General features: G+C 37.5%; 1 protein-coding gene across 2 annotated transcripts in view; it reads right to left on the bottom strand.

The window, feature by feature from the left end:
* Positions 1–26,059, bottom strand: part of LOC111923875 (cadherin-6) — a 103,174-nt gene that overhangs the window by 22,606 nt on the left and 54,509 nt on the right. For both annotated transcript variants that reach the window (XM_086898958.1, XM_086898950.1), the window contains 4 exons: positions 6,646–6,940; positions 5,100–5,219; positions 2,975–3,142; positions 1,239–1,426 (listed from right to left, as the gene is read on the bottom strand). In XM_086898958.1, coding sequence (XP_086755084.1) covers positions 1,239–1,426; positions 2,975–3,142; positions 5,100–5,219; positions 6,646–6,940 — 771 coding nt within the window. The remainder of the gene's footprint in view (positions 1–1,238; positions 1,427–2,974; positions 3,143–5,099; positions 5,220–6,645; positions 6,941–26,059) is intronic.

Below are 26,059 nucleotides of genomic sequence, written 5' to 3'. Positions count from 1 at the left end.
AAACCAACTTCTTCAAAGACTTCTATGCCTGCAACTCCTAAACACCAAGCAGTTTTCTCATACAGCCTTAACTCTTCATGTCTGTTATTCTGTCATTTTTTGGCATTTTGATTTCTTATCTATTTCTTGCCCATAAGAACCACACACTAAAGGAAGGAAGATTTTCTAGGTGTTCCTTGTTCAGATACTGGCATTCCCTCACTGAAATGAAACACTGTGGCATCTGGATATCCAGTACCACCTACAAAGCCAAACATGATTTTATGGCAGGTATGACTATAGCACGCACTGTTAAGACTATGAAGAAACAGCATTTAGAGACTCTTTGTTACTACTTGGAGAAATGTGGGATCAGAGTAGTCACCTCGTTTTTCCATTACATTGTAGAAAATTCACAGCTTCTGTCAGCAACAGACAGAAATACAAACGGAGTTGGACTGATATCATAATCAGACCCTGGAAGGCATCTCCTAAAAAACAAGTAATGACAGGTGTCGTACTGATATCAACAAGCAAGTGCATGTTCGGAAAATCTACACAATGTCTATCTAGTGATGACTGAACTTGAATTGATGAAGGATGATATCTGTAACCTTATCAAGCTTGCCTGATAACCCACTGCAAACAATATTTCTCAAACCTTTTCTGACAACCACTGTGCAACCTAGTAGATGATGTCCACTGTGATCTCGCAAGGCACTGTTTTTTGGGGTTTTTTTCTACAGCAAAACCATGCTGATAGTCATGTTAACTTTTTACAAAAATGTGAGTCAAAAGAAATTTCTCTATGTACTTTAATATATTATAGCTGCAGAATCAACATCTTATAATGAAAAACAGTCAATGTGATACTCATTATTTCTATGGTTTTAACACAGTATCATCTACTAAGAGAGCAAAACCTGTAAGCATCATAGGGAGAAAATCACAGTTGGATGGTGGAGCTTCCTTGAGTTTTTCTGTGAGTATTTTCAGGCTGGAGGATTTTTTCTCAGTTGCACCCCATGCTTCAAGTAATTTTCTCTCTTGGGTCCTCCAAAGTTTGTGCATTGGTTATTAAAGGAGGTATGAAAGGAAGGATACCAATTGCTTTCATAAAAGAAACTTTACATATGTAGAGATTTACGGCAGATAGAATTCAAATTAGTAAAACATGCACATTGCAATAAAAATGGAAACCAAATATGTGCTAGCTAAAGGTTTGACTGCTGTTTCAGAGGCTGGGATTAAGTATGTACCTTTTTCACAGTTATAATTCCTTCCTGTGTGTCCTTGTCTGTGGTAATTCCAAACATGTCATATCCGTCCCCCTCAGTGATGCTGTATTCAATCTCTGCATTTTCATCCACGTCAGCATCATTGGCTTTTATCCTTCCAACCGGGGAGTCGAGTGGTGTAGACTCAGGAGCTCTGAACTGGTATGTGCCTACAGCAGAGAGGGAAATCTGGTTAGTTAGGAAATCTGGTTGGTCAGTCTCGAGGTGCTTTGGACACCATCTCTCAGGCCACTGTCCACGCTGGCTGTGTGCAGGTGAGTTAGTGAGTCGCTGGGTCTACAGGCCTTCCTGGGGCAAAAGCCTTCAGCTTCTGCCGTACTTTCATGTGGGTAAAAGTTACTTATTTTTCTATCTGTTTTCTCGTGCAGAGGATGAGCATTTTGCTTTGCTACAAACATGTAACTTTAGCAACAAATATCCTTCTCTGGAAGGATGTTCTCATGGTCTCTGTTGACCATACAAGAAGTGTGTATGAAAAATGTATTTTTTTAAAGGACAAAGGACAAATATAAAGAATTTTCAGAAGCTAGAACAGCTTAGTAACACCAGAGCTGAATCCAGCTCAAATATCTATTAAAAATGTACTACATTGAATTTTTGCTGGAAAAAAACTGTCTGCTTTTGGAATGTTGGTATTATGAAGCTGTATCTTTCGCTTTAACATTAAAGACACTTATGTCCAGAGATGTATAATTAACTCATTGGGTGCAGAGTGTTATATTTCTTCTTAAGTTGCTCTAATTTAAATGGAAACTCTTTGCCCACAGCTAAGAATAGACTTTGAACCCAAATGACAAATTGCTTCCAATAACTTTCCCAGTGACTTAACTGCCAAAGCTCACTGATTTGTCTGATAGTATCTGCAATTATTTTCTGTAACAGCTGCTCTTGACTTTGACACACACTGACACTGTGATACACACACATCATACAGAGAGCAGTGGTTAGACAAAGTGAAAAAGGGAAAAAAAAAATAGAGAGAAAGAAAGAAGTAAAGAGAGAGGGAAAGAGAAGAGGATGAAAGCTGAATCACTTTGAATCCCTTATGGCAATGAATGGTCATTAATAGAAATTACTTTCTAAGAGAGCTTGCACAACTGATTGCCGTAAGCATGACACTGATATCTACCAAATTATTTGAGACGGGGAAGAAAATAGGCAGAAATACCTGTTATATTTATGTACGTGCTTTTGTTTCTGTGTGCAAAGAATAAAGGAAAGTTCATTATAGCAAATGCTTTCTGGTCATAAATACTAATTTCTATAGAATTGCTCTTGGGATATTTTTGCATACTTCATTTGTTTCAAACCTTAAATATATTTGATTACAACAGATACCTTAAAATGAAATCAATCACGAAGTCTGAAAGAAATAGTAGTGAACAAGAAATACAGATTACGTTGATCAGTTATTTAATAGGTAGGAAAAATAGAAGTTGTTTTTGCACACTAATTCACTTGTCAGACTGTCAACTTCAACTGGAATAAAAATATTAAATATTAATTTCCCAGTTATTGCAATTAACCTTGGCATGATGCTGTTGCTTAGTTATGTGTTCTCTTTTGCTTTCCTAAATGAAGTTTGATACTCAGGAAATTCTCAATAGAAGAAACGATATCTAAGGTAAACAAAAACCAAAACAAGAACCATTTTTGTCCATTTTAGTGTTAGAACATAGAATGTAAATATTCCATACTCTGGGGGAAGCGAGGCGGATTGTCGTTTACGTCAGTCAGTGTGATGTTCACCGTGGTGGTTCCTGATAATCCGCCCATCTGGCCTCCCATGTCTTTAGCCTGGATGACCACTTGGTACTGCTCCCTGTTTTCACGGTCCATGTTCAGTAAAGCAGTTTTAATAATGCCTGTAAACATGAAAATTAAAGAGTGGGGAGTTCAAGGGTACTGACTTTGATGGAAATTCTTATTAAAAGAACAAAATAATCTCTGTGTAGTAAGTAAACTTTGCCCAGTACAAATATTTACTGTTATGAGATGGTTCATTAAATTACAGACTCGTCATGTCACATCTCAGGCTCCTGCCTATGTGACAGACACAGTACAAGCGGTACCCACAGAAAGATGTTCTATTTATTTGTAAGCCATGTTATTTTACACAACTATTTACCCTCTTTCAGTAACATGCTAAAATCTCTCACTGAACTGGAAAAAGAATGTTTGTTCATTATTTTGACAGATATGGTAAAAAAAAGAGAAAACTTCAGCAAGACACCATTAAAGAGTGCTGCAACAATAAATGGAAGAAGAGAAATTAATTAAGAAAATTATGAGCATCCAAACATGCCTGAGTATATATACTTCTATTTATACATTGATTGAAATGATTTCCCAGTTACTTCCTTCTTCAAAGGCACAAATACCAGTTATAAGGCCAACTACTACTGAAATTCAATCATACAGATTTACCATGAAACAAAATGTTTGCATTCTTACTGGGTATCTCAAGGTAAGAACTGACTGCTTTGTAGGCGAAAGGGGTGAAATTCAAGTAGTGAAATCCATGACAAAATTCACAGTGGCTTTGAAAGAGACATGTTTCACTCTAGTTCTGCAATTGATTTCCATGGCAGGAAGTTCAAGACTGTGGCTTACTTAGCTTCCCGTCCCCCACACAAACCTCTTGATAGAATTTTATTACTGGTTAACTCCCAGCTACTTTATCCTTATTATCACTCTAGAAGAGCACATACTGTGCTGTCCAAGTCAGAAAGAGGGCATCAGTGCAAAAATCCTGGCTTCTGTTATCTAATACCTTATGCTTGAAGTGAAGCTCCCTTTGATCTTGGCTCTCCCTCTTTTCAGAATTGTGTACACGCTTTCAACTCAAGTTTCACTTTGAGACATATGGTCTCTCCTTCCTCTTCCCTGCCTGAGTCACTAAGATTTATATAAGAAACAATCCTAAACCTGATGAGTTGTCTGGGATAGTCTATTTCTTTCCTGTAAGGATGCTGAGGAGAACTGATTTCCCTAGCTTCCAGCAACCTAACACAGTGGATGTTAACACTGAAGGGGTTTCTTTAAATGGTTTATTTTTGGAAAAATTAGTCAAAAATCTTAGGAAGAGACTATGTAGTCAGGTAGTCAATGGTACACAGACTCAGTCAGACAGAATACATATGTTGTACATGCAGAGGCTCCAAAGCTGTCTGTTAGTCAGACCATTAAAAATTCCAGTCACTGTGTATAATTTAAACATCTTCCAAAAACAGAACTCAGAACTTTGGGATTCTATTTGTGATCTTCTAGTTTAGCGCAACAGTCAATTTTACCTCTTCTATCATTACTCTTAATTAAGATTTCTTTCATAAAATTAGCATTAAAGTGATATGTTGCATATGTACAGAAATTATAATGACTTTAAACAAGTTCTGAAGAAGCAGACGGAGAAAAAAAAAAAGTCTTACCTGAACAAACCCTCAGTCTTAATTTAGCCATTATGAAGATCTATGAGGATTAAGCACTTTTTTCCACACCCACCTGTTTCTCTCTTTCATCTAAAAGCCAACCTCTTTGGTTTAATTTAAGCATCCACTGCAGTCTCTGTACCCACTGCTTGTTAAAAATGATTGAAAACTGGTTCACATCCAGTACTAATTGTATTTATTAGACTTTTCTGGTAAGATTAAAATAATGTAGGTGTCGTGTTTACAGATGTATCGCTCTATTAAATTTGTCAGATTTTGCACTGAATAAGATGTAATCTCTTCAAAGTTTTTTTGGCAATATATCCTAGCTCGGCTTAGCGTGTCATTTTGAATTACAGACATTGTCACAGAATGACAGATAAGGTCCCCTGACCTGTCTCAGATTCAACAGAGAAATATGGTTGTCCCTGGAGAATGCTGTAGACAACTTTAGCACTGTTCCCATATGTAGGGTCATCGGCATCAGTTGCAGTGACTTGCACAACAAAGGTACCTGAAATGAAAAATTAAAGAAAACAAAAATTAATAGATTCTTTTCATGGCCAAGACAGATTATGATGTAGAGAAAAAAAATAATTCATGTTCAGGTCAGACTTGTGGCAAGAAGTTAGAAATATTCTTATTTTGTAGAATTTTCTCTGGTCATGAAGGACATAAACTCAAAATGATACCTGTCTTACTCTCAGCTCCTTCAAACATAGTTATTGATCAGGCATGTGGATCCTTCATCATGTTTCTCATGAAGGAAACAGAAATGTATCCCTGCCCAGATACTGTAAGTGTTCAGAATTTGAATCTAGGTCAAGAACATACTTTTGCAAATCTACTCATACTTGTAAGGTATTTGACATAAGAATGTAAATATGGTTCTTCATGTGTCTTCCAGAGAAAGAAGTGGTGTTGAATCTTAGACAGAATGTTAAGAAACATAAAAAATTAGCTTAGATTTTGGCATTTAAAACCATTTGTGAATAAAGTGTTCACATATTAAAATGTGAATATTAGGTTCTCACTTCACCAGATGAGTTTTCATTAATGTAACAAGTCCTATGAATGAGGGGAGACCGTATGCCCCGAAGTCTTTATTTTCATATTGCTTGAGCTTAATTTTAATCTCATTGTTGATCATGATTAATTAATGCTTCTCTCCCTGGACATTATTTCAAATTAGAAATGTGCTTCTTGGAATTCAAATGTCCATTGCTCTCTGACAAAGAAATCAAAATGACCTCCCTAAGAATCAAAGAATCAAAACCTGTCAGCTTCTCAGGAAAAGATCTTATTTTAAAATCATTTTCCAGAGAAGTTCTTTTATTTTTTTTCTTGTCTTGACAATTTTTATGGTTCAATATATTTTAAATCAATAGAAAGATTTCAGTGGACTTCAAGGGACTTTGGAGCTCTTTTCTTTTGTATGGAAAGAACAAAAAAGGTCATAGGAAGCTAATGGCATATCTCAGAACCAGTGGGTGACAGAAGTGTGTACATCCCCTTATGTACCTTCTCTTTTCCATTTTGTTTACCTTCCTGAACTAAATAAGGGTTGCTGAACAGATCTAGGAGTGGTATTGACAGAGATGACCATGAAATCCCATATTACTAGTATGTATTAAACTCAGGTACCATGTAACAGAGCTCAACTCACTTTCATTGGCATTAAACCAGATTATATTAACTTGCATTTTTTTGTGGTACAACAGAGGGAGCATGTTTCATCCAGCTGACACCTCTGATTCTAACAAACTGTTGCCACTATTTTCCTGAATTTTTATTTTTATTTTCTTTTATATATCAGGTGCTTTTAGTCCAGACTCAAACAGCAGATGTCTCTATTCAACACCTGTAAACTCTGGGCCCTTACTTACTCCACAGAAAGAAGCAAGACCAGACACTGAAATCAGTTATTAGTTAGCACCTACCAACATCTGACATTTCGGGAATGCTGGCATTGTAAACATCCTTTGTAAACATTGGCTCATTGTCATTGATATCATGGATCTTAATGATGAACTCAGATTCTGGTTCCACTGGTCTTCCAGTCCTTCTGTTTATAGCCTGGGCACGGAGTATGTACACAGGCTTCTCTTCCCTGTCTAGTCTTTTTGTGGCCTGGATGTCACCAGTGTTTTCATTGATAATGAAGAGGTCTCCTGCTCCATCTCCAGAAAGGATGTATTTAAGTGATCCGTCTCCTTTATCCTGGTCTGAATGCAGCTGGTGGTGAAATGGGAATAAAAAAAAAAAAAAAAAAAGGCAAATAAATAAGTAATTGGGACACAATTCTAGATACTTTAACCGATATCATGATGTATGCTTTCCTATCAGTAATACTCAGCCAGAAGGCTGTACACTGCTTTTGGGAAATGAGTTGATACTACAGTAGAAGCAGTGAATAGATAGAGTTGTGTCTTGATGTCAGAATTGAAATGGACTTCAATATTATAAGAAATTGCCTGAGGATAACCATGAACTGAAGTTGCACACCACTTTTCCAAGCTAAATATATATCAATCAAATCCAAATGCTAGTGGCTTAGGTGGAATCCTGGGAATATACAGGACAATGATATCCTACAGTGAAAAAAAAAAAGGGTTTGGGAATGGCGGTAAGCAAAGAATTAAAAAGTGGCCAGTCAAGCTGCTTCTTGAGTTAAAGTCTGGGTGTTTGGCTCTTATTCCCCACGGACATTATGTAATATATCATATAGTGCACAATAAAATAACCTACCAAATACATACACAAACAGCAGATAACCACATGCATTCACAGATCTGGCAAACTAAGGGCAGAGACAGGCAGATATAACACACCATTACAGCACTGAAAGTGATCAGTTGCCTTCTCTAAAGGAGCATGAGAGAATCTGAAACACGGTGGGGGAAAGGGAAAGAAAAGAATGATGGTAATTAGCATACATGAGCTGCCTGAACCATCATCTTTTATTTCCCCAGATGATTTCCACATCTCTTGGAATGCTGTTGAGTGACACCAAAGGTGTAACTGATTAAATCATATACTTATGGGCATTCCTTGATAAAGCCTCATTTATTCCCCTGGCTTTAAAATCCAGGCTTCTCAACTACAACTTATTTTATCGTTACATTAGAGAAAATAAAAATAAAAAAAATTGAAGCATTAAAATGGCTTCTAACGTGAGAGCATAGGTAATGAAGTTAATGGGGAAAAAAAATCTGTTAGGTAGCAGATTACTGTAAATTGTTTCTTTCATAGACAAAACATGTTTATGAATCAGGAGAACTGGATTTTCTCAGCCAGCTCTTTGCTTATCTTTTCTTGAAAAGAGTTAGGGAAAAAACCCCTGGCTGAGTGTTTTGCAAAGCACTTAGCATTGCTGGATAGAATGCAGAGGACAGTAAGATTTGTAGATTTAAAGAATCTTGGCATATATTCCAGCTGTGCTTGGCTATGCCCCTACCATGCTGGAAGGACAGCCTCCAGCATGACCATATGGTCTATGTTTTGGGTTTCCTCCAACTTTCTGCTCAAATCAGAAATCCACAGACAACACACTTGGTGGCACAGTGCTCCACTGTGTGTGCATATGCCAGTGATCCCTAGAGAAAGCATGTTCTGTGCAAAAAGTCTGCCTTTGAGGGCAAAACTCTCTATCACCACGCATTCTAAGACTGTCCAATAATACAAAATATTTTTAACTGTGACATGGTTAATCATTAGCAGACATGCTGAAGCACTCTTCTTAGTTTTCTTCTTCAGGGAGAAAATGGGCATTCTGTGCAATTTTGCACGGAGCTCTTTCTCTTGATAATAAGAATAGCAATATTATAGTAGGTTCTGTGCAGAATTTTTCATAAACAGATTTCACATCCCTTCACAAAACCAGTCAATATAATTTGCTTTATTTTTTGGATAACAAAGTTTCCCAGAAGGCTAACCTTGAAATTTGGAATAGAATTTAGGTCTCTTGAGTCCTATTCAGTTGGCCAATTTCCTTAACCAGGGGACCTAGAGGAATTATATTATTTACTAGACATAACTTCAGACTCTAAAAAACATCTATCAGACCAGCTTGTTAAGAAGTCAGACTAGAAGTCTACTGCAGGAAGTAATTTCAATAGGTTATTTGAACAGAACTTTCCTCAAAGGCAACCTGCAACAGAAAAGGCATGAAAATGATTTTATTTTAAAACCGTGTATTTTTATGATTGTTTCACATCAAAAATTCAACTTCTGTTTGCCTTGAAAACCTGTTTAACTTTGTCTGTATCAGAATGGGACAAAAACAGCCCTCAGTAACAGACTATCATTAATTTGTATGAGTCACGGAATAGTGCTCTTTTGAGACTTGGTAAAGGCTGAACTCCCAAGTTCATTTTTATCATCATTTTAATTAAACTTGGTTTCAGCGAACAAAATAGCAAAAAAAAAAAGGTCAAGACAGAAAAGGTTTTGGAACCACTGGGAATAGTTTTCCATAATATTCTGTAACTAGCCTAGACTACTTAAAGAACTAAAAAATGGAAACTTGCATGATTTTTTTTCCTGTCAATTGTTTATTAAATTTCCACTTCTCCTCCAAAATTAACCCACCTGTGTAAGACCAGCAATGACTCTGGATACTGAGACAAAGTACATCTCGGTGTCATCAACACTAAGAATGAGGGGATCCTCATCCACGGTTCAATCTTTAGACCACCATCTAAACCTCTCTCTTTTGAGAAATGCTCCCTCTGACAAAATCCTTTCCAACTTCAGTATCTTTAGTTTTACAATTTTCCTAAGACATGACAGAACAAACTAAGTGCTAACAGCTACCCAGGCTGTATGTGGATTATTTAGTGTGAGAGTCTGACCTGCGGGAGGTGATGTCCTCTATGTATATTACAGAGAGCTAAGGCTGGCTGAATACTTGCTCTTCAAACCAACAAGGAATGTACAGCATATCATCATGTGTGGCCTCATCAACCTGGTTCACAAAAGGGTCTCTAAGAGTATGACTGAAATCTATTTGTTTTCAGTAAAGGAGGATAGCTCTTGCTCAAAGGTTTTTGTGGGACAGACCTGTATCACACCACCTGCTTAATTGCTGGGACAATAATGACATTACCAAAATAGTTTGAATTTCATTCTCTTCTATTCAGAAAAAAAAAAAAAAAAAGTTTTTATATATTAAAAAAAATGGTCAAGCAGATCTCTAGAAAAGTTTCTCACAGATGACAAATTTGCAACATTGCCTTATGAAGAAAATATTGAAAAAAAATAAATTATTATTTTAGATTACTTTATCTGTCCTTGACAGTTTGTTTGGTAGAAAATTCTACCCAGAAAAAGTTAATCTTCTTTTTTATTTTTTGTTAAGTGTCAGTTTATCTTGGAAGTAATATTTTGTTTGTGTGACCTAGATGAAGAGGGAAATTGCTACTGTTACCATGTTAAGAGATAAATCTGCAAATAAAATTAAAGGACAAGAAAATGGTACAAATTGAGTCCTGGAGAAAGGCCTGGAGGTAAGATGTACTTAAAAATACAGTTGATGGGTTTTGTATATAAAACTTAACACCAGTGTGAGGTTATGAGGATGAAATGAGTGGTAATAACAACCCCATTTTCCTTTTATGTTGAAGTTATTTTTCACTACCCGGACACCTCATTGCAAAGAAAGTTTGCTGTAATGAAGTATGTGCATAAATTACACTGCAGATGCTTTTAGCAGGACTGTTGCTAGCCAATACAAGATCTTACAGCTTCACTCTGTTTACTTTTCTATATCGCAAAAAGGTGTCAATTATCCTCTTCATAAAGTTAATCAAATAAAAGGGCCATGGCAGATGGTCATGGGATAGAATAAGATGTTTGGGACACAGCCTTCATGTAATCTGGGCTGTATCATACAACCATTCCTCAAGACAAAGTTCATACAGCCAATTTTTTAAGTACTCCACTTTAGGACAGATTTTTTACTTCTGTCAGAACTCAGTGTTACTGGCATTCATTTCAGTTGGTGGCTGAACTGAGCAATACCCCAAAGGTAAGCAAAATGGTGAAGAACTAAGTCTAAGCAATAAAAAGTAAATGCATCAGCAATTGCACTGTATTAATATTATAATGAATTGATTCATTCAGAATCTAATCTGGACACTCCTGACATTGCCCATCAATCACTGGCTAAGGCTGAGGATGAATGACAAATTAAAGATTTTACTATGTCTTAGGCATACTTTTACTCACTTTAATACCACTGTAAAGTGAACCATCTGGTTTGCTTTTAATGACTTACGGTCAGATAAAAACTCTCCAGCCTCTTTCTTCTGTTCCTCCCAAATGTCCTGGCCCAAACCATTTAAATACAACTGCCTGGACATGGGGAAGGCTGCATTCCTCCTGAAGGAAGAGGTGTTTTAAGTGCACTCAGAACTGCAGAAATAGCTCCTTGTATTGGGCATTCTGCTTGTTGTCATACACATAATTACTTTAAAGTGAAAGCCGTTTGTTTTTTTGTTTTGTTTTTTTTTTTTCTTAAAATTAGCCACAATCCAGAGTAGCTTCGTTCTCCACAGCGCCTCTGGCAGAGCTTTCCAAAATCTCCCAGAGTAGAAGCAATGGACTGTCTTTGTCACAATGCCAAAGAAAAGGGAAGCGGAATCTCTGCTCAAAGTATTTTTACACAAACATTTTATTTTTTCATTTATTTCTGGACTGTATATATTGAGAGCATTTGTGTTCATCTCCAACCGATAGCACTGCTTCATTTAAAAGTAATACTCCAGGAAAATTTTACCGGGATTTTAAGAATTAAATTGGATCCATTCTACACACAGGAATTCCTTCAGCAAAGCAAATGGGAAGAATTTAAGGGCATCTTCCAAGTGCTTTTGCAGCAAGGCTATAAACTGCTGTGGCACAGGGAACAGCATGTCCCCAGGTGGGCAATGGCAGGGCCTGGCAGCCATGGCCTGTCCCACCACCCCAGAGAGGAGCAGGGCAGCCACAGGTGACCAGGAGAGCCCCAGTGCTGGCTACTGGGAACTCCTGGGAATGGTGATGGCTGGGCAGGGCTGTCGGGAGCTGGAGACTGGCCCTGCTGTGGTGTTTCTGGGCCAGGGCCATGTGGCTGACCTGGAGTCTTAGGCATGAGGAGAGGGACAGTCAGGCCTGGGCGGTGAACTCGGGGTCCTTCTCACAGCATGTTAAACTCACCTTGATATTCCTGAAACATCAGGACCAAAACTGAATAATGGAAGTGAGATCCCATACGTATTAATAGGTTAAGACTAACCACTAACTTTTTTGAGTGTTTAAATGGAATACACCAAAGAGAAGTGGCTTTCTAGCATGGATATTTGTAACAAGGTTGTACTGAAAATGTACTTTTACAGCTGTGGTAATTAAATTCCAAAAAATTGAAATTGCAGGCCGTGACTATCCTCCAGAGTCAAATAACACCCCTCCTCTACCTCATTCTGTAACACTGATTTAAACAGCATAGTTAATCTCATTTATGAAGTGGCTTTAGGTTATGAAAGACAGCTGTAAATTGCAGTTTAGCTCCCACTAATGTCATATTGCTGGTTACGACACCTGGCAATTCAGTAGGTAAAATGGTTTTCTATTCACCCTACAGACCAAGTTCCTTTCCCTTTTGTGAATATTACACGCTTGTTGCTGAATTCCAGAGCAGGTACTGAATCTCTGCAAAGATCAAAGTCAATTGACCTTGGGATGTACACACTGAACCATCAACCTACAATTATGCACAAATAAACTGTCTGTTGCATCTTATTATTTGTTTGCATTTTTAAGATTAACTTGATACTCTGGGGTTGGTGTGGTCCCATTTTTGTCTCCTAACACATTAATGAAATAGAGACCAACTATTAAAATAGTAAGCAAGCAGCTGGATGTTAGCTAACAAAGAGAAACATGGTTTTACTCCTGGGAATATTCATAGCATATGATTTCGCTCTGAATTTACTATATCTAAACACCAAAATACTGTCTAGTAACAAACAAATTCAACTACATGTATTGCTTGAGGTTACAGAGTGGAAAAAACAAAGCATGTGAAAAAAGATTGCTAATACTGTAATAGTAAAAGTAATAACAACCTTGCACTCTTCCTTGGCTCTCCTAGTGCTCCTTACCTCTACAGCGTCAACAAAACCCCTCAATTACTATAATAACCAACTCCTTTACTATCATCAAATAATCAGCACCAAACTTTTTATTCTACTTGGTGACTCTGTGTTAAAAGGAAAATATCACTGGCTTTGCACTTTAGGTAATAAGTATTTATATGTATTTTGGTGAAGTTTAAGTATACACTTCTTTCTAACACACCAAAGATAACCCCCAAACACTACATATGGGTTCCATATACCTCCATATACACAAAATATATCACGTATCATCAGGGCAAACACCTACACAGATAATTTATTTCAAGATGTAAAAGATCTTCTTTTCTTCCAGAAGATATTCCAAAAGGTTCACTAAGAGATCCAGCATCACCAGAAATGCCACATTTGCTATGGATGTGTGTACCATGTTTTTTTGGTCTCAATCCTGTTAAGCTCTGGATCCTTCCATAGACCACATAACCTATCTGTCTCAGCCCTAAGCCAAAGCCTCCTCTCTCCCTCATATCACTCACCTCACTGCATGGTGCTGGATACTTCCTGCTCTGGCCTTTGTCCTCATATCTTCTAGAAACTGCAAAATGGTGCCACTTCTCATGTTCCTTACATGCCTCCTGGAGAAGAGCCATCATGGGCCATAGTTGTTGGTGGTTTATATGTGTATCTATGGAACAGCCAGCTGACCAGCTAGTCAAGGCACAAAAGTAGGTTTATTTGCCTGATGTAGGTACTGTTCTTCAAACTGTACATGAGATTAATGATTTTGACACCTTTATTCCTCTATAAAATTAAATTCTAATAAGTTGATGGCCTACAGAGCTATTTAAAGGAGGCCAGTGGGAAGAAATAGAGGCTAGACTGCTGAACCTGATGGTTGGATGGCTAGATGCTTAAAATTAATTTTGAAGACAATGGAGAAAGATGCTACAGTGATTCTAAGTCTTCTTGGTGCTTACACTAACTCGAAGAGATGATTCCTTTCCATTCTTATATGAAGCAATTTGATTATAGTAAGATTTATATTCTATAGCCTCAAAAATTGAGAGACAGGCTTTGAAGTAAGATTCAAACACTGCCATTTTCAAAGAAAATAAAATGATTAAAAAAAAATAATTGATAAGATCAGAAAGAAAGGCAAGCAGACCCTGTGCTAGCAGATCACAGCATCACGATGCCTGATGTACAGATGTCAGGAACAATGCTTTCACACAGGGACTGTGTTTAAGCTGTTACCATAGATACTTAGTTGATTCACACTCTTCTTTATCTCATCACTAACCTGAGATCTGCTGTCCTAAGCCATCAGTAGTCTTCATTTTTCATCATTTTCTTGCCCTTACAGATGTCACAGTTTATAGAGTAACTGAATTGGTTAACTTTAGTAAGTGATTGGTTTAGTATGGTAAGTGCAGTTCCTATACCATAGTTAATATAGTAAACCTGAATGTGGTTCAGTGTGACTGATTCCTGAGTGTTTTTGTTTATTAATGTAGTTTTATCTTGCTTGGTTCTCACCATACCTAGCAAAGAAAAAACTGCAACAGGTTCACTGTTCCCATTTGAAGAAATAGCTGCTCTGGAGAGTAGAAAAGATCTTGTGTCCCAAACTGGATCTGCTGTTCTTGCACCAGTGTTATGTTTCCGTTTTTAAGAGCCTCCTCCCACATACATACATTCTTCCTCATCCTGCATTTACAGATAATAATTCCATATGGTCTTGGTTTCGTTTTTTGTTTTGCTAGACCTCTAGCCTCTATACAATCCTTGCTCGCAAAATAGGCACTTCTGATCTCTCATCTGAAAACCTCTTTACGACCTCAGTATCTTGTTTTCAAGTCAAGTGGATTCCAAAAAGAGCCAGTGAAGAAAAGGCCAGAGATGAAGGGCTGATGCTCCTAGCTGGTTTTCTGTAATTGCTGCATTTCAGTTGGCCTTCCTTCTGTACAAGTGGACATAGATCTTGGAACAACAATGTTAATATTTTCCTATCTGCATTAGAAATGAGTACAAAGATCTACTATTTTCATTGCTCTATCAAACTAGTTCTTCCAGACTAAAACATTCTGTTTTCTTCACCTTCTCCTGCTCCTTCTCCTTCCATTTTATGACCATGCATTGTCTATTAGATTTTTTTCTTAGTAACTCCTATTTCATGAACACTGCATTTTTTTCCTGTTTCTATTCCTCCCATTTCCAATAGCTCTCTTTTCTACTGTAACATATTCTCATAATAAAGGGTAAGACTGAAATCAAGAATCATAGAATCACTGAATATGTTGAGTTGGAAGGGATTATTAGGATCATCATTTAATGTCTGAAAACATTAAATCTGTAAAAAGTAATGAAATAGAGCACTGAAAAATTACTGAGGTTATAGAAGGTTCCTGCATTTTAGGGTGTTGGTTTCTTTGGAGTTATTGAAAAATATACTATGTCTCTTTGATTTTGCTTACATTTTTGATCCATCAGAGTTAGTACAGCAAACCCAAGAATATCTCAAAACCTGGCACATTCAGCTGTGGAATCCTATTAATATAATAATATATAGCAGGCTGTGTTTTTATAGAAAGAACATATCTGCCTTGTTTACAAAAAACGTGTCAACCCTGGTTGCATTCAAACAGGCAGATTAGCAGAAAAACTCAGTAAATATTGAAATAATAAGAAGAAAAAATGGTAAAGGATATGGGAATTCAATACTGGAACTATTAAACATAAGTCAAATGCTTTAATAAGATAATCACCTCAGTACATAACATACAAAGGGTAAAAACAAAAATATTCTCTAAGGGTAACCTTTAGCCTAAATACTGGCTTTTTAAAAGAAAACAAAAAAGAAAGCGGTCATGAGATTCAAGAACAACAATGAAAAAGCTAAAATTGCACCCACTGCAAACAGGGAAAAAAGCTACAAACTTTCAGCAACAGCGCTATCATCTGCGAAACATATTGTCCTGATATTAAGAATTGCAGGTGAATTTAAAAAAAAACATCACAGTGATGCTGTCTTTCTGTTTCTTGAGAGTATCAAAATGTCAGTGAACTTTCTTATTCATTTGCAAAAGTAGCAGTGACAATCGGTTCCCTGTAAATGAATGACACCAAGAGAGGCTAAAACCAGTTCTGTAGAGATAAACAAATTCAGAAAATGAACAGATCAAAAAGCACTAAGCATATTTCAAGATTCAGAATCAACCAGGTACTCAAAAGGCAAAGTGAGTATAAAAGATGGTGGCATTTGATTTCAAAACCAACAGAACACAGAAAAGTCACTATAATAAGAATAGAAGGTGCTGGAGTGAAAAAAGTAAAAAATAATAAGAAATAAAAAGGGGAATGGAATAAGAATTTGTCGCTAGATCACAAGATGTAACAAGTTCTCTCACTTTGGAACCTGAGGCTCACACACCCTTCAGGCAGGCTAGAAGGTCCAGGCAGGCTGGAAGTCTCTTTCTGTGAGGGCCATATGGGAGGCCACATGGCCTGAGACAAACAGGAACTACAGTTTGGCTGATGTTGAGTTTTTTCCTTGGTATAAGGAACAGGCTGCCCAAAGCGTAGTTGGGAACTTGTTGTTCTGTTTTAAATGTATGGAGCTAAGAATAAACATCCACATTCTGGTGACTCACACCTTTATTACACACCCTTCAAAATCATAAATGGGTTTTCTAACCTGATGTGCAAACATGCAGCCACAGCTAATGAGCTTTGCAAAAATTCAACTGGAATATGTCAATCCTTTCAACATTGCCTGGGACCTCTCAAGTCTTCTCCCTCTTGGGTTCCCCAGCTGCTTCTGCTCTTCTTTGTGATTAAACAGGGACAGTGGCACAAGAGCTTTTATCCTGCACTGCAGTACAGCAAACTAGCAAGGTACCTTATTCTGATGGCCCTTCTCTCTAGGGGAAACTGATTATCAGATCTTAATGAATATCTGGCAAAGCTTCAAACTAGGTAAAGAGATCTCCGTGTTCTCTTGAGCTGAGTGCTGCTTAGCACTTCTGTGGTAATGCAGTTTATTTGTTCCTCTTCCTATTATCTGTGAGCCAAATTATAGCAGGAATTTACAGTTTGCCTTTACAAAGACAAATAGGTCTTTAATTTGTTAGGAACAAGAGACCATGGTGTCAAGTCTGATCTCTATACATATGGGCCCTTGTGTTTCATGTCCTTTTATCAAACTTCTTGTTTTTCTTTGAACTACTGTATAATACTAGAAAGAAGCAGTCTTCCTTTAAGACTCTAAAGAACTCAAAACAATTCTGACTCTGAGTAATAACTGACCTCTTGCTTAAAAAAAATTATATAAAAAATCCATGGTTATATACTGAATTTTCCCAGTTTTACTTAAAGCAGTTGGGTTTCATTATGCCTTTGAATGATCAAAGAGCTCTCTTCAGCTAAACAGTAGTGATGATAACAATAGAGCATTACACAGACTTGCACAATTACCCTCACAAAAGTGTGAAGATCTTGTTCTTCTCTCAAGAAAGGCCAAAGCAGTTTAAAATCTCTGTTTTATGCTTTTGGTCCATCTATTTAAACATCTGGATTTCTTTGTAAAAACAAGAATTGTTTCTTCCTGCCAGTGTTTTCAAACTGTGGGGTAGCAAAAGAACGTGGTAGACGTGAGGATTTGCTTTAGTTGAGACATCAGCATTAACTTACTAAAAAGTACAAATGGCTTAGCCAACTTCAGACTTCTCACAACCTACCTCAGGTACTAGGAAAACTCTCTCGAATAGCTGAGCAGAATATTAGAATAGATTAAAAAAATTATTTTATCTAGTGCATACAATTCAGTGATCAGGAATGAAAATTCAAGCCTCTGAACTCTTGAAAGAGCTGTACAAGTCATTTTAGGAGACAAACATTGCTAGCACCGCAAATCTTCCACCTTAACTGGATGGTCAGTCACTGGCTTCCAGCATTGAGTCTTAAAGACTGAATGGGACACTTAGTTTGAGATATCACTGATGATTTTCTTGGTATACAAAAAACATACAAACAAGGAGTGAAGCAACTTTAAGAGTATCTCTTTGACAAAAACACAAGATATGTAAGGGAAAGGCAGGCTTGTAGCCACAAATACACTGTCAAGTTTTAATATGGCCTTTGTCACAGTCATCCTGTCTGATTTTAGATCACTATTTGATGCTTCTACATTCTCCTTGCAGTAAAATGTTTACAATGTCCAGTTCTGTATGTAATGATTATAACATGATTTGAGAATCTTGGGTGTAATTTGTTCTGTGTTTATGGAAGGACTAAATATCATTTAACTGGAATCAAGAATAGCAACACTGTGGCTTTGCCACAGCTTGCTGTATTTAGAGGGTGTGGTGGATGGCCCATCCTTAAAGCAGCTGCAATGGTAGAAAGTCTAATTGTTCTCACATTTTTGTTACTATCCCCCAGCTGACGGTTACTGTCACCAAAGGTCTGGATGGGTATGCAGAGTGGTTTCTGCATTCTGAGGTTGGCTGTATTAGCTAAAGTAGCATTTTGAGGTATCTATAAAATTCCTTGGAAAGGAATATGTGTGTTGTCATATGAGAGGTTAAAGAAAATTAAGTGCCTGACTTGTAATGACACTCAGTGGGAATAGAATGAGTTCATAAAGGAACGCATACCTAAGCACCCCCATTTTTCAATTAGAACTGTCCCTACAATTCAAGAGCACCAACTTCCTTTACAGGTTCTTTCCAAGTCAGAGGAAGTTAATTCCAATATCCTGATATCCTTCCACTGACTATAATGGGACTTCTGTCCTGTACTGCATTAGTCAGTTAGAAAAGGGAATTCATATAGTAGAAGATGGCAGCAGCTCTTCTCTTGAGATTAGGAGAAATTTCTTTTTTTTAAAGAGTACATTCAGCAAACATGCACTTCAATAATAATTTTAGTGTATGTGCCTTAGTCTTTAAATTATGTGATGTGTATAGTTAGTGAAATATATATGTAAATTTAGTGAAATGTCTGTATTATATGTCCAGCTTTATTTATCTTTGATTTCTCTGGGAATTTACCAAGGGACATTTACTCTTTATCAGTGGTTGGAATTTCCTATTTAATCAGACAAAATATCTTCTTTGGAATCATGAATTTTCAAAAATGTTTCATAATTAAATAGTAAGCAAATACAGCACCTTAATTAAGGTATATGAGCACATACACCATGTGATTCTGATTCCATGAAAACCTCTATTCTCCTGTGGGGGTAGGGGAGCATCTATCTGAAAGATGAACAGCAAAACAAAACAAAGTAAAAAAATAAAAACCTTGGCCTAATATCCAGAAATGTTTTTACTGGGATATAGTTGAATAAAACATCAGGCTTCTTTGGCAAGTAACAGCTTCTGACGACTCCCTGATGGATGCGCTTGAAAGCAAATGCTCATCCTTTGCTTACTGACAAAGGTGACCCTTTGATATTCTGAGTACTTGATGCTGACAATCAAACCTTGAAATATGTGTATGAATTTTATATGCTGCATAAAAGTGTGTGTGTCAGAGGAAGAAGGGGGATGGAGAAGGGAGGATACAGACTAACACTAAAACAAATGAGAACCCACATTCAGATTTAAATGAAGACTTAGCAAAAAGGACACTAATTCATATCCACAAGTTTAATTTAGTCTTTAATCTGTTTTCATTTCTCTGTCACTTAGTTCTACAAGTCAGAAGCTGGGAAAAGGAGAAATATTTCCGTTCTGTCATGTTCTCCAACTTTGTTTCTAAACAGAATTTTGTGTCATCAGATAATCAAGGGTCTGTGAGACAGCAGATACAATATAAAAGGCCATACATTTATCTCTCAACAGGACCCTTTTGAGGAAAACTCCTCAACTAGAAAAAAGTTTATGGGAAACATCAGGCAAGTCTGGCACTGAGTAGATTCTTCTTTCAAACAAGCATTCCTCAAAGTGCCATTAGTGAGGCTGAGAAGGGACAGCTCACATGACCTGAATGCTGCAGCAGAATGTAGATCCTTACAGAGGCCAGGTCAGGAATTAGCAAATAATCAGCACAAATAGGTGGAGCTTTGCTTTGGAGCAGGTGGCAAATCAGTTGAGATCTTGAGGATAAGAGGACAAGCCAAGACAAGATGTTACATTAGGTATCTGCCACAGACTGTCTGCTCAGAGAGATGAAGCAGATGCAGCCTTCTTTAGACAGATGGAGGAAACCCTGTGATTGCAGGTCATAGTACTCTTGGGGGACTTTAATCATTCTTATGTTTGCTGGAAGGGCAATATGTCTGTGTGCAAGCAACCCAGGTTTCTGCAGAATGTCCTAAGACAACTCCTTCACCCAGGTGATTGATGAGTTGACCAGAGGGTGTGTTATGCTGGACCCATTCATCATGAATAAAGGAGAACTGCTCAGCGATATGGAACGGCACTTTGCCCACAGGCCCCAAAGAGCCTTGAGTCAGGCAGAAAATTCTGGTAGAGTGAAGCATTATCCACAGCAGACACCAACCAATAAATCAGGAGCCTTTTAAGTAAATTGGACATACTCAGTTCCATAAAAAAAAAAAAAAACAACCACATTTTGGATGCATCTAAGGATGGTGACATTGATGAAATGTTTCTTTCTATAATGTCTGAAAAGCCATAGTCTTTGGGGAAAGTACTTAAATTATGAAAATAGGGTAAGTCACACCAATTCAGGTTCAAGATCCAGCATAGCCTATTTAGGAATGCATATTAATTTTGACTGGAGAACCTGGAATTCTTTTGGTGAGAATACTTGTGTCTATGCTTTCCTAATTATATAATATCTAGTATTCATGAAAGGAAAGAATTCTCTCTGAAGCACATATAATTGCTGTGATACTATCAGTCTAAAAATTCTAAAGGAAATTGTTCATAAAATATTTCTGTAGGTAAAATAACAGATATTTATAAGGTGAATGGTGTAGATCCTAAAAGGATCTACCTGCAAGTAGCATGAGGGTGAAGCTCACCTGAGTTTACAAATACCACAAATGTACATGCAAGAGTTTTCTTCCACAGGCATTAACTCCTTGCCTGCAACCCCCTTGGCAGTTGATATTCCCAAGATGTGGGTTATGTTATTCCCATTCTGTGAGTAATTTTAGCTGTTGTAAGCTGCATTAACTGTACCTTAAGCAACTGACCTGAAATGTGTAAAACTACACAAAGTGGAAAGGAACTATGAATAAATGCTCTGACACCGCGGTTTACATGCCCTTTAAATCCTCTGCCAGTGCCCTGATCAGCTTTATTACAAGGGCTGTTAGGTACAAGGAAAGATGTCAAAGAGATAAAGGTACACATATGTTTTTTTGGTTCCGTCTTTTGGGGAGAACGTGACCTTCCACTAATGACAGCATGATGCTAAACACAAAAGTTATACAAATGACTTGGCTGAACTTGATGTTGCCTTCCAACATGAAGGTATAGAATGGGCAGAGATGACCAATGTGCTAAAGGTGACTAAATGATCATTATGTGAGACTGTGCAACACATTAAAATGTCCTTTTTTCCAGCAGACATCTAATGTGAAACATGACTTGATGTTTCACAAAGAGACAAAGTATGAAACGATGCCAGAGGGACAATATTCTTATAAAGAGAGGCCATTTCAGATGAGCTCTCCTGAAGCCCTGCCCTGTACCTCATGGCATAAGCAAGCTGGTGGTAGAAGGACTGCAATCTTCATCAAATGAGTCAACTCCAAAATAAACAACTGTCGAGAAAACAGTGGGAATTATAATTCTAACATAAACATTTGCTAATTTTTCCTCCTTGTCCTTTAATGTAAGATTTTAACTCCCAGTTCACTCAGTATTTTATTTCTTCACACCCTTTGTTTTTCTGTTTTGGGGTGGATTTTTCATGAAATTAGAAGACAGGAGAGAAAGGACGGATATTTTTTCCTTCTCTTTTCCTTCTAGAGGGCAATTCTTTCCTTTCCTTCATCTGCCACCTCAGACTTTCATGACAACTACAAGCTTCACTGCATCCTGAAGTACTTGCAAGTGCATGCTGAGGTTTCTTTCACCCCATTAATGGTGAAAGCAAGCCACAGTCTGCATTAGCGCATACGGATCAACAGTAGGCATTCACATCACAACACATTTTCAGTTTGTGTTTTGAAATGTTACACTGACTGGCCACAGCTCTCAACCTGCTGCTGCCCCACTGTGAACCGATGTTCACCAGTGAGGGAAATGGCAGCAAAAGAAAAGGGGGGGCACAGACAAGATATTTAATTTAATAAAGAGATTTCTCTAAGCTTTATGGTTTACTGTACTTGGTAAGCCAACTGTAAACAACAAATGGTGGAATAACAATAGTTGTCTTAGGCCTGAAAGAAGGATTTTATTTTTTAGCTGTCCCTAGCCTTCAAAATTTATATTCATGATGTTGCAGCTTCCTAATGAGAATGCCACTGTGCTAAACAAACAAGTAAGAAAATAGTAATTGCAGTTCCAAATAACAGCGATCTAAATAATCCATAATCAAGCATGAACTTCACATGTAGCCTCTCCCTAAAGAGGAAGATTAATATGTTCAGCTGTTTTCATATAGCTGGAAATCTAGGGACACACAATTGAGGACTGTGTGCAGACTGCTAACAAGAGTAGAACAGGATAATCTGTGAAAAGACATGATCCAAAATGTAAGCACTAATATAAGTGGGTAATTAGAATGTGGAAAACAAAATTGTTTTGTTTGGGACACAAAAATGAAAAATAAGAATTAACAGAAACATTGCCTTGAGGGTCCCAGGATTTGCTTGCTTTTGTAGGTGGAATGGGAAGAAGGGGAGGAGGTTCTGTATCGTTACACTGTAAGTACCATCATGTGCCATAATGTAGGAAATGTGGTTTGTTTGAAACAGATGGTTGTAAGGCTCTTATACTGTGTAATATATTTGGATACAAGGATGATGCCAAGTAGATTCACAATTATGATGATCGTAAACATTAACCATGCTGTATTTCCTGCCTGTTCATTTTCTGAATAGCATCCTTGCCCATCCCACCCATTGCTCATTATCTCCTTTCTTAGCCCCTGTATGATGGTTTAAAACCTGCAAGCTGTTTCTGGATTGTCGTCCTGGGCCTCTAACCTCTCAACTGTCCCTCATTATGGAGTTATGTCTATTCTGCAGAGACTGACAGTACAGAGAACTTCTATCAGCACCAGTAAATCTTTCAAAGAGGAATACAAGACAAGTGTGTGTATGTGTGTGAAATTCAATATAGAAATGAAGGGCACTTGGGAAAGTCAAGTGGTGGAACATAAAATATGACAGAGGGATGAGGAATAATGGAAGCGCAGGTGTGCCAGAGCATTTGTTCTACTTTTTAAGAGAATGACAAGTACTCGTCCCGTTGAAGAGGGAGGCAGGTGATCTAATCATATAAACTGGGGAGGGGGGCAGTGTGAGGGAGGGGTAGGGGGAAAGGGGTTAAGAACTCTGATTTTTTTTTGGTTTTCCAATCTCGGTTTTGAAATCTCAGATTTTAGCTGTGCAGAATGGCACTTAACCTCCCTGTACATCAGTTTTGTCACATGCAAAAGGTGTAATGCTTACAGCTTTACATAGTTCTGGATGCAGAATGCAAAATCTAGACCCTGAGAGAGGCTATTCTAATAATCAAAAATGAATGAAAAATTACTTTGAGATGCTCTATGAATAAACAGAAGTCATAAGGGTAACTTTTAACTTTAGGCATCGCAAAAACAACAAATAGTCACTGTGCTTGGAACAGGAAACTGAAGGCATCAAACATGTATCATGGGGCAAGTTACAAGGCAAGGAAAAGAAATACTGAGCAAGTGTCAATAAAGCAAGCCAATAAAGCTGCATAAAGGAGGTTAAAAGGTCAGATGGGGGAGTAATTTTAGTTTGACTTTTCAAACCTTGCTTTTTTGGGGAACAAAAACTTTAAAGGTAAGCACAGAACACTAGGACACTAGAATCTGAGAGAAAGTGAAGATTTCTCTTGCTAGCTATCATGCCATCCAATTAAGATATGATACCTTTTAACCATTGGAGTAATGTTACCCATTACTTCCTAAAATGCTGAAAAGGCATGGACTGTATTACATGACAGTAATTTCCTTTGCTTAAATAGCCCCTTGTGTGTGCTCACAGCCAGATAATTTTGCCTCAATATGTTGCTTAGTCCCTCCACTTGCAATAGCTTGGAAAGATTCTGCCTTTTGTTTCATTTGCTTCTGCTGAAATACACTGCTGTGCTTGCCTTCAGAATAGCTGTAGCCAGAAGTAAGATCAGACAAAAGAAAGAAAAACACTGCTGAAACTATACTGTGATAAAATTTAGTTCATCCCCTCCTCAAAAGCAGGGTCAACAGTACCTTAAATCATTCCTTGAGAGAGGGGAATTCATCTTTCCAAGAGGGTCTTTCAACACCAAACAAAAAGATTCTGGGTTTGCCTACAGTAACACAGTATTCTTTTTGCTTTGCCAAGCCACATACCAGCAGCAGTTTGACTTTATCTTCCTTGAAAAATGGAGTTGTCAGCAGAGGCTGATTGTTTATGATGGCTTGTACAGGTAGTAACACCAGATAGCTTCCAGGCGAGCATACTGCTTGAACTATATGAACATCAATAAGACACAGCAAAAATGAAAAGTATGTCTGGAAGTTTCCTTTTAGTACCAGCCAGCCAGAGCATTGCAAAACGATTCCACAGTTGTGCCCGTTTTTACCAAGAAAGCAAGTTGATCCTTTCCATTTCAGGCTGCCAGAAGCTGTCTCTGGGTTAATGAGTAAGATTTAAGACTTGTTCAGATCTTTCTTTAGCCTTAAAGAAAGTGGAATCCTATCCCTCTATGTAACAACGATTCTAGGTTTGTGCTCTAAACTCAGTGATGGATGCCAGTACGTGGATTTTATGTTGCCAGTGGGACTGCCATGTCAAAGCTGTCAAGTGCATACAAATAGTAACTATACTTGTGAGTATAGTCTTGGAACAGGGCAGATTTTTTTTTTTTTAATTTTAAATTTTTAATTTTTTTTACCCCTAGAATATAATAATATCTCTAGGAAACCCAGTGTATATTTTAATATACATATACCACTATACACTACTTAATTGTTTACGTGTGATTTAAAGCTGCATTCACCTCAGCCCTTTCAAACTGTTCTAAGCAGCTGCATGTAGAACTAGGTATCTTTTAAAACCCAACTCAGATGTTGCAAATTTTGGCTAGGTAATAGTGCTAGACACTTCTCTACTTTGATGCTCATGTAATTCTTTTATTTTATTTTTGGATTGAGTCCCTGCCAAGTGCTATAATTTCTGAACCAGAAGAAAAGATATCTTCAGGTTAAAATGTCACTGTGCCCATCAGTCACACTTCAATGCATAGCTATAGTTCACAAGTTATTCAGAAGTGCAATGAATAATTCCACTCTAGAACTTTTCTTCAAGTTCCTTATTATTAGGTTTGAGACTAGAGTGACTAGAGGCGTGAATTTCTTCTCTTTTTAAAAAGACTTCATTTCACAAATATACAGGAATGAAATCCAGGAATACAAGGAGGGGTAATAAAGCAATCGATCTGGTGTCAGCACAACAGCAAACATCAACTTGTATTTATAACACTGAGAGCGTCTTGTTGGCAGCTGCACATCCTTGCCCAGTGAGATACAGCTGCATGTTTGGGCTGACAATGAAGTCTGCAGCATACAGAACTTGGGAACACTTTTTAATAGCTGACAGCACCCACAGCTACCAAAAAAAGGTTTCATATGTGCTTGGACAATTAACTCCTAGAGGATGGAAAGCTCTGGGTTCAATGAATAGAGTGCACAGGGTTATAGACAACAACAATGCTCTGGTCTGTGACTCAGATGATGCTACAGCGTTGTCTTCAGTACTACCTTGAGTTTTGTCTTCAGAGAGACTACCTTTCTCTTTTATTATCTCAAATCTGAATGCATCCCCTTTCGCTGTTCTTTCCCTACTCTCTAAAACTACTATGATGAAAGTGTGTTTTTTGTAGTTTAAACAGTTACAGGATTTTACAACTGTAATTTGGGCAGCTCATACAAATAATGTTGTTTTTCAGAATCTTTCACAACAGACTTCTTACATCTCAAATTTTGATGTAGATGTTTGGACTAAACAGATGTTAAAAAAAATGAAGAGGCAAAAGTGAAACCAGCATGAGTAAAAGATTTTTTTTTGTAGCTTATATAAAAA

Source organism: Cyanistes caeruleus, chromosome 1 (assembly GCF_971803275.1).
Source record: "Cyanistes caeruleus chromosome 1, bCyaCae1.hap1.1, whole genome shotgun sequence".
NCBI classification, from domain to species: Eukaryota; Metazoa; Chordata; class Aves; order Passeriformes; family Paridae; genus Cyanistes; species Cyanistes caeruleus.
This window is presented reverse-complemented; position numbering and strand designations above follow the sequence as displayed.